Source organism: Muscardinus avellanarius (genome assembly GCF_963383645.1).
Source record: "Muscardinus avellanarius genome assembly, chromosome: 2".
In the NCBI taxonomy this organism is placed as follows: Eukaryota; Metazoa; Chordata; class Mammalia; order Rodentia; family Gliridae; genus Muscardinus; species Muscardinus avellanarius.
The window spans coordinates 9,922,181-9,935,806 of record NC_137787.1 but is presented as its reverse complement, the minus strand read 5'-3'; the positions used below and the strand labels follow the sequence as shown (position 1 = coordinate 9,935,806).

Below are 13,626 nucleotides of genomic sequence, written 5' to 3'. Positions count from 1 at the left end.
GTGGGCAGGGCTCAGGTGCTAAGCTGCCTCTGGGAGCCACGCAGGAAACCCGAGTCCCTCCCAACCCGTTGGCTCTGCAATATTTATGTATCAGTTCATGACTCTAGAATAAACTACGCGCTATGTCACATCACAAGGAGAAACCGAAATATTTATGCTTCTGTTAGTCATCTTTCGGGAACACTAAAGATCGCCTTCCCTTTCTTGAAGATTGCTTGTATCCAGTGGTAGAGTCACCAAAATACCTCAGAGTTGCGTTAAATTCCCAATGCCCGCCTTCCTCCTTATTTATCTAAATTCTCCCTGCTCGGCCCCTCCCGCTCCCACCACACCCTGCTGCCCAAATCAGCTATTTCTTTCAAGGAAAGAATTCAGACATGTAAATGCAACCGTAGTTTGATAGAAGCAAGCAGGCAAGTAATTTCTCAGGAAAAGTCATATCAGTCCTTAGCCAGCAAGAAAATGTAGTACGAGTCAATTCTCTCGCATTTTCTTTTATTATCTGCAGTCCTCATTTTTGCAGAAGCAGGACTTGCAATGCAGACGCCCCTCATCCCAGGCTGTCAAGCTCCCAAACGTACCCCAGAGGTTCCTATCACACAGCTCACCAGCACCAGCACCACCACCACCTCCCTTTGGGTATTAAAACTAGTTAACAAAAAGGAAGACCGCAACATTGAAGAGACAGATTGAGGCTCATTGTTTGCTCTTAAGGGGGAAAAAAGATCTCCATAAATCGCAAAAATACTATCAAGGTCAAGTTTTTCAATCCCATTTACTTCTCTGAGAAAACTCAAATTAAAAGAAAGGGTGACCTTTTTCCCCTTTGAAAGAAGAGCCCATTTGAGGATTCTCAGGGCAACTCTTCCCTCCCGAATTAAATCTATCTGAACCCCCCCCCAAAAAAAAAAAAAACGTAAGAAAGGGCGTGTGGCCCCGAACACGCTCCACATCCGCCTGGCTTCATTTAACCAGCTCGCATCAAACCGTTCATCCCGGGAACAGACAGAGCCTCCTTGGGGTTTTCTACCCGCACCCACGGGCCTGACCAAACCACCCATCAGAGATGCTAACGTCGGTTAGTTCTCAGCGAGCTGTAACATACTTGCAAAAGTCCCATTTATTATTTTCTGCCAGATGCCCTTGGAAACCCCACATCCCCGGGCGGCCGCTGGCCCCCTCCCGGCCTCCACACCCCGAAGCTTGCGGGACTTCACGGGGAGGCCCTGCCAGCCCCGGCCAGGGCGGCCGCGGGCCCGGGGCAGCCGCCGAGGGGCTCTGGCCGCCCGAGGCATCCGACCACGGGGCACGGCCCCCGTCGCCCGCCTCGCCGCGACCCTGGCCCGCGGGGACCGAGGCCGCGCACTCACCTGGCAGTCGCCGCCCGAGACCCCCGCGGGGCAGGCGCAGCGGTAGCCGGGCCCGGGGCGCTCGGGGCGCGGGCTGCACACGCCCCCGTTCCGGCAGGGCTGCGCGGCGCAGGGGCCGGGGGCCGCCCGGGGCTCGGCGGGCAGCGGGCCGGCCAGGCAGGCGCCGCGGGGCCCGGCCGCCAGCAGCAGCGGCAGCAGGGCCAGCGCGGGCAGCGGCGGGGCGCGGCGCGGCGGCATGGCGGGCTGCGGCGAGCGGAGCCGAGGGAGCGGAGCCGAGGCGTCTGGGCAGCGCGCGGGGCCGGCGCCTCCTGCAGCTGCGGGGCCGCGGTTCCCCGGGCAACCGCGGGCGGGCGGGCGGGGCGGGGGCGGGGCCGCGGGGCGGGGCGGCTGAAGACCCGCGGGAGCCTCCCGGGCGGGGGTGGGGGCGGGCTGCAAGGAGACGGCAGGTCCCCCCAACCCGGGGTCAGGGTCCGGCGCGTCCAGCAGCAGTCCCAGGGCCGGGCGGGATGCTGTGAGGGATGCTGGAAGGGATGCTGTGAGGGATGCTGGGCGGGATGCCGGATGCTGGGCGGGATGCCGGGAGGGATGCTGGGCAGGGAAGAGGATGGAGAGGTCGGCGCCGGCTGGAGGGAGGAAGGACCTCGCGAGGCTCGCTGCAGCCAGGAGCGGCCTCCCTCCGGGCGCTGACTCCGCGGGCGGCCCCCTGCCCTTGCTGTTCGGGCGCCCGGCCCCTCCCACGACTCCCGGCCCCTGCACCCCGCCCTCCCGCCCCCGGGAGCCCCGCGAGGTGGCCGGGGCCGCGTCCTGGGTGCTGACCCGGCGCCCTTCCTTCTCGCCCGCCCTTTCCCGAGCGCAGAGCCCCGGCCGGAGCGTGCGCCCACGGATCAACGTTCCCGACCTCGTAGTTAACCGGGGAGGAAACTGAGGCCCAGGCCGGCTGGACGGGAACCCAGTAGGTCACTTGACTCCGGGCCCAGACGCTGTGGGAGCACTTTGGAGCCGCGGGTTGGCCAGCGCCCTGCCAGCCGCAGGATTTACTACTGACCCCGGCACTCAAGACGTTCCCTGTGACCTACTTCTGCGGGTGTCTAAAGGCCCGGGCGCCCCGGGGAGGTCAAGTCTCTAAGACAAGCGCAGTGCCCCCTCCTCCGCCAGACCTTTCGCAACCTCTGCTTTGCACGGCCCCAGTTCCTTGCAGAGAGAGAGAGAAAGAAAGAAAGAAGAGAGAGAGAGAGAGAGAGAGAGAGAGAGAGAGAGAGAAGAGAGAGAGAGAGAGAGAGAGAGAGTGTCCTTTGGATCTATATTTTGGGCACATTTTGTAGGGAATATGAAAATGGTTTTGTAAAAGCTGGGCAAACAAGAAAGTAGACCCTGGTAAGGTGAGCAGCCGGGGCTTCTAAAAGTCGTCCAGTAGAGATCAGCAGCAAGCTGCCCGCCCTTCAGACACAAGCAAACGCTTGTCCGAGATGCCTGAAATTCAGTGGCCATTGCAGGAGGTCGCTGAAACCCAGACAGACCTGCAGCGGCAGGGGATTCAGACCTCCACGTGGATCCCGGCAGTTGTGACATTTTCCCTTCACACCTGCTGTCTTTTATCTGAGACTTCCTCTTTTTTAAAAAAAAGAAAAAAAATCTTAATTTTGTGCCACGCCAGCACCCTCTGCTGGCACTAGTCTCGTGGTTTAGGCGAATCCTGCACTCTCTGTGCCCCCCAAGAGCCTGTATTTCTTCCCCCTGACACTAATTTCTCCATCCCAAGCCCTAGATGCATAGATGCTGCTGCTAACTACTCTCTTACACACACACACACACACACACACACACACACACACACACACACACCAAAAGGATGAGAAAAATTTAGAAGTTGCGAACTAATTAAAATCACATTTCAGCTTGCTGGGTTTTGTTCGGTTTGGTTTAGGGCTGCTGATTGAACCCAGGAGCGTTCTAGCTCTTAGCTATACCTCCCCCACCCCAGCCCTATTTTACTTTTTATTTGGAGTCAGGGCCTTGCTGAGTTGCTGCGGCTGGCTGTGAACTTGCGATCCTCCTGTCTCAGCCTCCCAGTACTAAGATTACAATCCTGTGCCAACACTTGACTAGTTTGTTTTTGCCTAAGCAATTCTTTTGTTGGTGAATTTTATAGCACGTTGAACTAGGGAACAATTAACAGTGGATTTATTTTCTGGATGCTGATTTCTGAATTTTTCAGATACTGCCTCCCCTTTTTTAAAAAAAAATACTCTGTCTTGAATCTTTAAAAGGCATATTATGCCAAAAACAATACAATTTTATTTTTCTTCAGACTAAAAAGGAAGGTTAAGTCATCCAGCCTGTAGGGAGAGCCAGGCGATTAGTTCTGAAAGACAGAACTTGGATTTGTATACCATAGCCCTAAAATACACACACACACACACACACACACACACACACACACACACACAGAGCAAAAGGATGAGAAGAAGCTTAGAAGTTGCAAACTAATTAAACATTTCAGCCGGGCGTGGTGGCGCACGCTTGTAATTCCCGCGCTTGGGAGGCTGAGACAGAAGGATCGCGCAGGTTCGAAGCCAGCCTCAGTTACTTAGTGAGGCTCTCAGCAACTTAGTGAGACCCTGTTTCCAAATAAAATATAAAATAGGTCTGGGAGAGTAGCTCGGAGATAGAAGGCCCTTGGACTTCATCCCTAGTAACACACACACACACACACACACACACACACACACACACACAAGAAATATATATGTATATATTTCAGTTAAATGGATTGAACTACTTGATAACTGCTTCCCAAATACCTTAGTCGGTGCCCCACTACCAGGCTAGAGGAAGGTTTTAGGCAACTGTCATGGACTCTCAAATTTTGGCAGTGAGTACAATCCACACCAGGACTGAGAGAGAAAATTACCTCAACTAGTAAAAACATTAAGTCAAAATAAAGAACTAGAATATGAGATGGATGACAGTACATTTGGCCTTACTACTATTTACCCATTTTCTACTGCTCCCCCTTCCAAGGACTTTTCTGTAGGACAGTATTTTTCTGCCCCCTTGAAGTTAGGCGGGGTCATGTGACTTATTTGACCAATGAGATGTGAGGGAAAATTGTAGATGGAAACCTTTCAAATGCATTTTCTGACTCAAGGTGTTCTCTTCCCCTTCCCATGATGATCAGCCAAATCCCAGTAGCTGGGCATTCTTCCAGACTGTTCCCAAGAAAAAGTAAAGCAATGGGAACCTGTACTGGGCCTTTGGTGTGGGTAAGAAGTAAACCATTGCAGTTCTGGGCCACTGAGCCCGTGATGTGACGTGACTCAAGGTCACACAGTGGGAAGTGACGGGCGACTGACCGGCCCCAACGCCCTCGGGTGCTCTTCTTACCAGACAGAAAGCTAGGCTCCATCCGGGATTCTGGATTTGACAGAAAAATTTCAAGGACCAATTTGGGATCCTTTATTTTCATAGGCCTACTCTAGAGTTACAACTTAACTGCATCATGCCCATGGGGTATTATAAAAATGTTACCAACCAACCTGACTATAAGTATCTTTACTTTTTGTATTTTGTTACAACTGGAAAAAAAAAAATCTTCCCAGGCCAGCTCAGACATTTGGGAAAGAGATGTACTCAGTGAGAGCCCCTCTCCTCATAGGGTGACGTGGACACCTGGGAAAGCCAGCCCGGATGTACCATGTGACCCACAGGCTCAGAAGCTGGTACCTGGAAGGAACTCCAGAGGTCACCACTAGGGTTTGGGTTTGGAATGTCCCCCAAGGGTTCCTGTGTTGAAGGCTTGGTCCCCAGCTCAGCAAGGTCCAGAGGTGGGCCTCTAGGGATGACCGGACCGTGAGGGTGCTGGCCTCGTCCAAGGGCTAAACCATCACCACCCAGAGGACTTTGGGAGATGTGGTAGAAACTGTGGGAGGTGGGTCCCAATTAGAGGGAGTGGAGGAATTATTTAAGGATAAATGCAGAGGGTAAATTCGTCTGGAAGGATTTATCTTGTCCCTCCTACACTTCCTTCTTTTCTTCCTTCCTTCCTCCCTCCCTCCCTTCCTCTCCTCCTCCTCCTTTTCTTTCTCCTCCTCCTCCTTCTTCTACACACACACGCACGCATGCACGCACGTGCACACACACACACACACACACACACACACACACACACACCTTTTCTATTATGATGTTCCTCTTCATCTCAGGCCCCAAGCAATAAAGCCAGCCAGCCATGGACTGAGCCTCTAAAACAGCCAAGCGGCGTACATATTTCCCGTTGTAAGTTGTTGATGCCAGGTATTTTAGTCATGGCAACAAAAAGCTGGCGCAGTTGCCTAGTTATGATCCCCTGGAGTTTAACTAAAATTCAAACTTACATGGGGCAATAATCGTCTTGGGTTTACAGGGAATAACATGGATAGCCACCTTCTCTCCAAAAGCTTTTTTTTTTTTTTTTTTTGCGGTACTGGGGATGGAACCCAGGGGCATTCTACCTCCGAGCGACACCCTCCAGCCCTATTTTTTTTTATTCTTTATTTTGAAACAAGGTCTCACTGAGTTGCAGAGGGCCTCACTAAGTAGCTGAGGCTGTCCGTGAACCGCGATCCTCCTGTCTCAGCCTCCCGAATGCTGGGATTACAAGCGTGCGCCACCATGCCAGGCATTTCCATTTTCTGCAGCCATTGGTAAGACGGCTTACCTGTCTCACCAATGACGACTCCCTGTACCTCTCTCTCCGAGTTGCCTGTAGACCGTGACATCATTCCTGCGGCCTCCTCTCATAGTCAGTAAGCCTTTACGGATCCCAGGGCAGGCTGGGTGCTGCACTGAAGCTGGAAAGAAAAATTCAGCCACACACAGAGAGAAGAGATGCATTGCCTGGTGATAATTTTCTGCCATGGAGAACAGCAGCCTCCTCTGGCCAGAAGAGTTCTATCAGGAGAAGCTCCGAGCTCATTAGGCAAGGTACTTGGTCCCTTTGGCATGAGATAGAAATCCCTACTACACAGAGGTCTTGGGCGGATTAAATGAGGTGTTAGGAGGAAGACGGAGAGAGTTAGAGCCAGGCACTGATGCATCTTAGGTATCACCAAATTTAATTCCAGTGCCAGCACCTTGAGGTCGCTCATGCCCAATTAAAAGAAGAAATGAAGATGAAGTAAGTCAAAGTCAAAGGTGTAAAGCCCCAGCTTGCAGAGTCAGACACAGCAGTGTGGCTAAGCCCTACTGTGAGCCTCTACCCTGTATCTGCTACTATGTCTCCTGCATGCTGAACCTGATTGGCAGAAACTGCACATGAGCTCGAGTTAGCATAGGTCTGGTGCTTAGCAGATAGTGTGTACCCTACAGTGCTGAGACTGAGCCCACACACGCGACACACAGAGATAAAAATACACATACATGCTGGGCGTGGAGGCGCACGCTTGTGATTCCAGCATCTGGGAGGCTGAGGCAGGAGGATCACAGTTTGAGGACAGCCTTCCTTAGTGAGGCCCTTTGCAACTCAGTGAGATCCTGTTTCAAAATAAAGAATAAAAAATAGGGCTGGGGGTGTAGCTCAGAGGTAGAATGCCCCTGGGTTCCATTCACTACCACAAAATGAATAAATATATATAGAAATGTGTGTGTATGTGTATAAACACATATATGTACTTATGTATAGTGCATGCATCATATAGGGTTAGCTCTATGTCCATGGATCCTAAATCCATGAATTCAACCAACTTTGGGTCAAAAATATGTGGAAGAGCCGGGCGTGGTGGCGCACGCTTGTAATCCCCGCGCTTGGGAGGCGGAGACAGGAGGATCGCGCAGGTTCGAAGCCAGCCGCGCGCGCTGGCTTAGGAGACCCTGTTTCCAAAATGAAAATGTAAAATAGGTATGGAAGTGTAGCCCGGAGGTAGAAGGGCTTCCAGGAACCCCAGTACCACAAAAAAAAAAAAATATGTGGAAGAAACAATTCCATCTGTACTCAAAACAAACAAACTTTTTCCTTCCATTATTCCTTGAACAAGACAGTTACAACTGACCTAGAAGTATCATAACAACTATTGATAGCACTTTTACTGTGTCAGAAGTAACCTAGAAGTACTAGAATAATCTAGAGACAATTGAAAGTACACGGGAGAAAGGTACAGGTTGTGAGCATCTATGGATTTTGGTATTGCGGGCGCGGGAAATCGCAGAACCAATTTCGCACAGATACCAAGGAATGACGAGATGTAGGTGTGGTGTTTGTATCATTAATTCATATGCACGGTGTGTGGAACATGTGTGTGTGGTGTGGATCATGCGTGTGCCGTGTGTATGTATGGTTCATCTGTACGAATGATACGTTGTATGATGGGCCGGCGGGGCCTGCCAACTTTCCATTTATCATCGGGGAGGCGCTTGAGGGTTTAACCTGCTCCCTTGCTTTTCTTGCTGGGTGACGACTACTCCTGAGTCGCAGATGTTAGAATGTCAAAATGGGATGACGCCCCGAAGATGTTTTCAAGGAGGAAGATGAGGCATGCAGGAAGTTTATCACTACCTGAAGCTGGGTAGCAGCAGAAGCAGAATGAGGCCCTGAGCCTCCGAATGGCCAGTGTCCGTTCTTTTTACTTTCCCATGATGCTTTTCCTCCACTTGCTATATTCTCACCTAACCAAAAGGCAGTGCAGAAAACATCAGTACTAACCAGGTACATGCCTGTAATCACAGGAGCTAGGAGGCTGACACAGGAGCATTGTAGGTTCAGGGCCAGCCTCGGCAACTTAGTGAGACTTAGTGAGACCCTGTTTCAAAATAAAAAGGCCTGGGGTATCACTTGGAGGTAGATGCCCCTGGATTCGATTTCCAATACCAAAAATAAACACACAGAGAGGAGAGAGAGGGAGAGAGAGAGAGAGAGAGAGAGAGAGAGAGAGAGAGAGAGAGGAAGGAGAGAGAGAGAGAGGAGTAAATGACAGTTTTAAGTGTCTTTGAAGAATTGTCAAGGAATAAACACAATTTGTATACATTACAGCCACATGCACCAGAAAGATTATCTTATTCCTGTGATTGGTATTATCCACGTTATAATTAGTCACCTAAGTGTTTTAGCATATACTCTGGTTACTTTATCCTGCATCATCGTTGAACAATTCCTGAGTGCTGTCTGACATAGTCCACATCTACTTTCTTCCCTCTAGGCTTGTTCTGATTTGAATTAAACCACTGTTCTAGCGGCTGTTTGAAACAGTTTTAATTTCTTTTACATTATCACTCTCATATTGGTTTAATCTAGGGCAGGTTTAAATGAGACGTCTTGACTAGAAGGACTTCAAGGAAGCATATCTTCCCTATATAAATATTTCATAAAGCACTTGAACTACCACCGAATGGAAATCAGATCTTTTAGACTCCCGAGAACATGAGAATTATTTTAAACTCGATGACTGTTTTTAGTTCCATCATTTCATTATAAAAAAAGAAAAAGAAAAAGGTACCATACTGGAACATAGAGTCTTTTCAAGAAGGATCCTTGTTGAGCCATCTGCAGGCCAGGAGATTCAGCTCAAGGCTCCTGTGCTCCTAAGTTCACTCTGGAACACTGAAATCCACCGCTGGGAAACAGCTCCAGCTCGGGATTTTCCAGGGCATTAGGAATGCTCACCTTGGCTTTGATGGCATGCAAAATATTTTATGTTTTTATTTTCATATAGCAGAGATTTCTGGTAAGGGCTAAAAGGAACTATGGATTTATTCTTCTACATTAAAAAAAGTCTGAAGCCATTGGCTCAGGGCCGGCGAAAGTTCTTAGGGATTGTGTCAGCAGACAAGCTGCCTGCCTCCACTGCAAATGTGTGAAATGTCCAAGCTGGGGGTGGGGTGTAGCTCAGTGGTAGAGCATATTAGAGTCTCTGGGTTCAACTCTCAGTGCAGCAAAAAGAAGAAAAAAGAGAGATGTAGAGGTGCACATTTGTAATCCCAGTACTTGGGACACTGAGACAGGAGGATCACACAGGTTCAAAGCCAGCCTCAGCAACTTAGTTGAGACCCTGTTTCCAGGTAAAATATAAAATAGGTTGGAGTGTAACCAGAGGTAGAAGGCTCCTGGGTTCCATACCCAGTACCACAAAAAATAAATAAATAAATAATAAATAAAATAAATAAATAAGAAGGAAGGAAGGAAGGAAGGAAGGAAGGAAGGAAGGAAGGAAGGAAGGAAGGAAGGAAGAGAAAGACCCAAGCTGGGTTATCACCAGCTTTGCCCGTGGCAGGGCATCTGCTGACTTTGCCAATTCACATCTCTCCTTAGCTAACCAGGAGAACCAGCCCTATCCAACTCTCAACCTACATGCCTCAGACAAAACTGGCCCCCCACTCCCACACACACACACAAGTGCCACACAACCTGAGTCTCCTCCTAGCGACAGATATTGAGTCAGAAATGAACATGTGAGCAGGGCATGGCGGTGCATGCCTGTAATCCCAGTACTTGAGAGGCTGAGACAAGAGGATCACAGGTTCAAGGCCAGCCTCAGCAAGTCAGTGATGCCCTCAGCAACTTAATGAGACCCTGCTTCAAAATTTTAAAAAATAGGGCTGGAGGTGTAGCACAGAGGTAGAATGCCCTGGGTTTGATCCCCAGGGGAAGGGGCGGGGAGGGAGAGAGAGAGAGAGAGAGAGAGAGAGAGAGAGAGAGAGAGAGAGAGAAAGAGAGGAGGAGGAGGAGGAGGAGGAGGGGGAGAGTGAGAGAGGATAGGAGAGGAGAGAAGAGAAGAGAGGAGAGGGGAAAATGGGCATGTGATCTGAGTCACCTCATTGTTGTTTTTAAATACCATAGGCATCAAAACTAGCAGACACATACAAAGCAATTGAAACAAAGATTCTTTAAAAATAGTTCAGCAAATTATTTATTTATTTATTTATTTATTTATTTATTTATTTATGTGGTACTGGGGGTAGAACCCAGAGGCTTTCTACCTCTGGGCTATACTCCCAGACCCTTTTTTAAAAATATTTTATTTGGAAACAGGGTCTCACTAAGTTGCTGAAAGCTCACTAAGTAGCTGAGGCTGGCTTCGAACCCGTGCAATCCTCCTGTCTCAGCCTCCCAAGCGCAGGGATTACAAGCGTGTGCCACCACGCCCAGCTCAGCAAATTATTTAAAACTTGACATATTTGTTGGGCATGATGGTGCATGCTTGTAATCCCAACATTTGGGAGGCTGAGCCTGGAGGATCCCAGTTCATAGACAGCCTCAGCTACTACTTAGTGAGGCCCTTTGCAACTCAGTGAGACCCTGTTTCAAAATAAAGAATAAAAAATAGGGCTGGGTTGTAGCTCAGAGGTAGAATGCCCCTGGGTTCCATCCCTAGTATTGCAAAAAAAAAAAAACAAAAAAAAGAAAAGAAAAGAAAAGAAAAGAAAAAGAAAAAGAAAAAGAGAGCTGGGGGTGGTGGCGCACGCTTGTAATCCCCGCACTTGGGAGGCGGAGACAGGAGGATCGCGCAGGTTCGAAGACAGCCGCGCACGCTGGCTTAGGAGACCCTGTTTCCAAATAAAAATGTAAAAATAGATCTGGGAGTGTAGCCCAGAGGTGGAAGGGCTTCCAGGAACCCCAGTACCACCAAAAAGAAAGAAAGAAAGAAAGAAAGAAAGAAAGAAAGAAAGAAAGCAAGAAAGAAAGAAAGAAAGAAAGAAAGGAGAGAAGAGAAGAGAAGAGGAAAGGAAAGAAAAAGAAAAAGAAAAAGAAAAAGAAAAAGAAAAAGAAAAAGAAAAAGAAAAAGAAAAAGAAAAAAACTTGACATATTAAGTATCAGAATCCGGGCATGGTGGCACACGCTTATAATCCTAGAATTTGGGAGGCTGAGGCAGGAGAATCATGGTTCAAGAACAGCTTCAACTACTGAGTGAGGCCCTTTGCAACTCAGTGAGACCCTGTTTCAAAATAAAAAATAAAAAATAGGGCTGGAGTGTAGCTGGCAGGTAGAATGCCCCTGGGTTCTATGCTTAATACTGCAAAAAAAAAAAGTATCAGAAAATATAGTTTTCCTCATTAATAAATTTAAGAAGAAAAGAATTCTCTGGTTGTCTTCATAATTGTGAAGAGGCATTTGATAAAATCCAATATACATTCTTGAAAAATACTCTTTTTTGTTACTACATAAACTTTTGTTTAAATATTTAGAAAGCCCTTAAGGGATTCAGAATTTTTTCATATATATATAGTTTCTATTCATATTTGGCAACAGTATTCAAAATGCCAATTGGATATTTGTGGAAATTAACAACTTATTATAAAATTGCTTTGATAATAAAAAGGACCAAGATAGCTAAGATAAAAAAAGTCTAAGATAAGGAAAAAAAAAGATAAGGAAAAAAGTCTAAAGTTGGACATCAAGATATCAAGACTTAAGAAAAAGCTATTATTAGCTGGGCATGGTGGCACAAGCTTGTAATCCCAATACTTGGGAGGCTGAGACAGGAGGCTCACAGGTTCAAGGACAGTCTGAACAAGTAGTGAGACTCTAATCAACCTAGTGAGAACATTTCAAAATAAAAAATAGGACTAGAGGTGTAGCCCCTGGGCTCAATCCCCAGTACCCCCTACACACACACACATACTTATTAATTAATTAACTGGTACTGGTATGACCCTTTTTTTTTTTGCGGGTCTGGGGATAGAACCCAGGAGCATTCAACCTCTGAGCTACACCCTCTGCCCTATTTTTTTTTTAATTCTTTAGTTTTGAAACCGGGTCTCACTGAGTTGCAGAGGGCCTCACTAAGTAGCTGAGGCTGTCCGCGAACCACGATCCTCCATTCTCAGCCTCCCGAATGCTGGGATTACAAGCGAGCGCCACCGCGCCCGGCTCTGGCATGACCCCTTTGAAAGACAGTTTGGCAAGGTCTACTGAAGCTAAATATACACATTTTCTGTGACTCAGAAATTCTATCCCCTCGAATGCTACACACATGCTCCTTACAATATAAAAAAGAATGTTGAAAGGGCATTATTGGTAAGAGCTCAACCTGAAAATGTCCTGAAAGTTTATCAACAGCAGAGTAGATAAAGAAATGAGGAATACTCTACAATAAGAAATAGAATGAGGAAAACGCACACACCAAAAGATGGATGAATATCACAAATAAAACACCAAGTGAAAGAAGTCAGGCAGGCCCAAAAGTACACTCTGTATTGTTCCATTTATTTATTTATTTATTTATTTATTTATTTATTTATTTATTTATTTTTGTGGTACTGGGGATGGAACCCAGGGACATTCTACCTCTGAGCTACAATCCCAGCCCTGTTTTTTATTCTTTATTTTGTAACAGGGTCTCACTGACTTGCAGAGGGCCTCACTAAGCAGCTGAAGCTGTCTGCGAACCACGATCCTCCCGTCTCAGCCTCCCGAATGCTGGGATTACAAGCGCACACCACCATGCCTGGCTTATTCCATTTAAAATACATTAAACGGACACAGTCAGCCAGGCACAGTAGCATATACCAATAATCCCAGTACATGGGATGCTGAGACAGGAGGATTACATGTTCAAGGCCAAAGTCAGCAACTTAGCAAGATTAGTGAGACCCTGTCTCAAAATAAAATAGCAAAGGACTGGGGGTGTAGCTTTGAGGTAGAATGCCTCTGGGTTCCATCCCCAGTACCAAGAACAAAACAAAACAAACAGCCAAGGTCAAGCAGTAGTGAGAAATCAGCGGTCACCACTGGGACGGGACAAGCCTGCGAAGAAGGCTCTGCGCTGTTGACAGCGTTCTCTTCTCATCTGTGCGGTGGCAAACGATATTTACACTGTATGAACATTCATCAAAATGTCCACGTGGATTTGTGCGTTTTTCCACATATGTGCTATAGTTCACTAAAGTACCCTTTTAAAAACCCAAAGGAACTTTTAAAAGTACTATAATATAAAGTGGGCTAAAATGTGTTCAAAATCACCGGGCGTGGTGGTGCACGCTTGTAATCCCCGCGCTGGGGAGGCTGAGACAGGAGGATCGCACGGGTTCAAAGCCAGCCTCAGCTACTTAGTGAGGCTCTCGGCAACTTAGTGAGACCCTGTTTCCAAATAAAATACAAAAAAAATTCTGGGAGTGTAGCTCAGAGGTAGAAAGCCCCTGGGTTCCACCCCCAGTACCACCAAAAAAAAAAAAAAAAATGTGTTCAAAAGAATTTAGAGAAAAATTCTTTCTCCACATATAGAAAATCATAAATTATCCACAAGAATTTACCACTTATGCCAACATCCTGTTGTAATGGTGTGAGAT

At 47.7% G+C, this 13,626-nt stretch overlaps 1 protein-coding gene across 1 annotated transcript in view; it reads right to left on the bottom strand.

Annotated features, from left to right (window-relative positions):
* DNER (delta/notch like EGF repeat containing) overlaps positions 1–1,607 on the bottom strand; it is a gene marked incomplete at both ends in the record, with an annotated part of 338,491 nt that extends 336,884 nt beyond the window's left edge. Inside the window, one exon of the mRNA XM_080689915.1 lies at positions 1,371–1,607. Coding sequence (XP_080546041.1) covers positions 1,371–1,607 — 237 coding nt within the window. The remainder of the gene's footprint in view (positions 1–1,370) is intronic.
* Between the last annotated feature and the right edge of the window lie 12,019 nt (positions 1,608–13,626).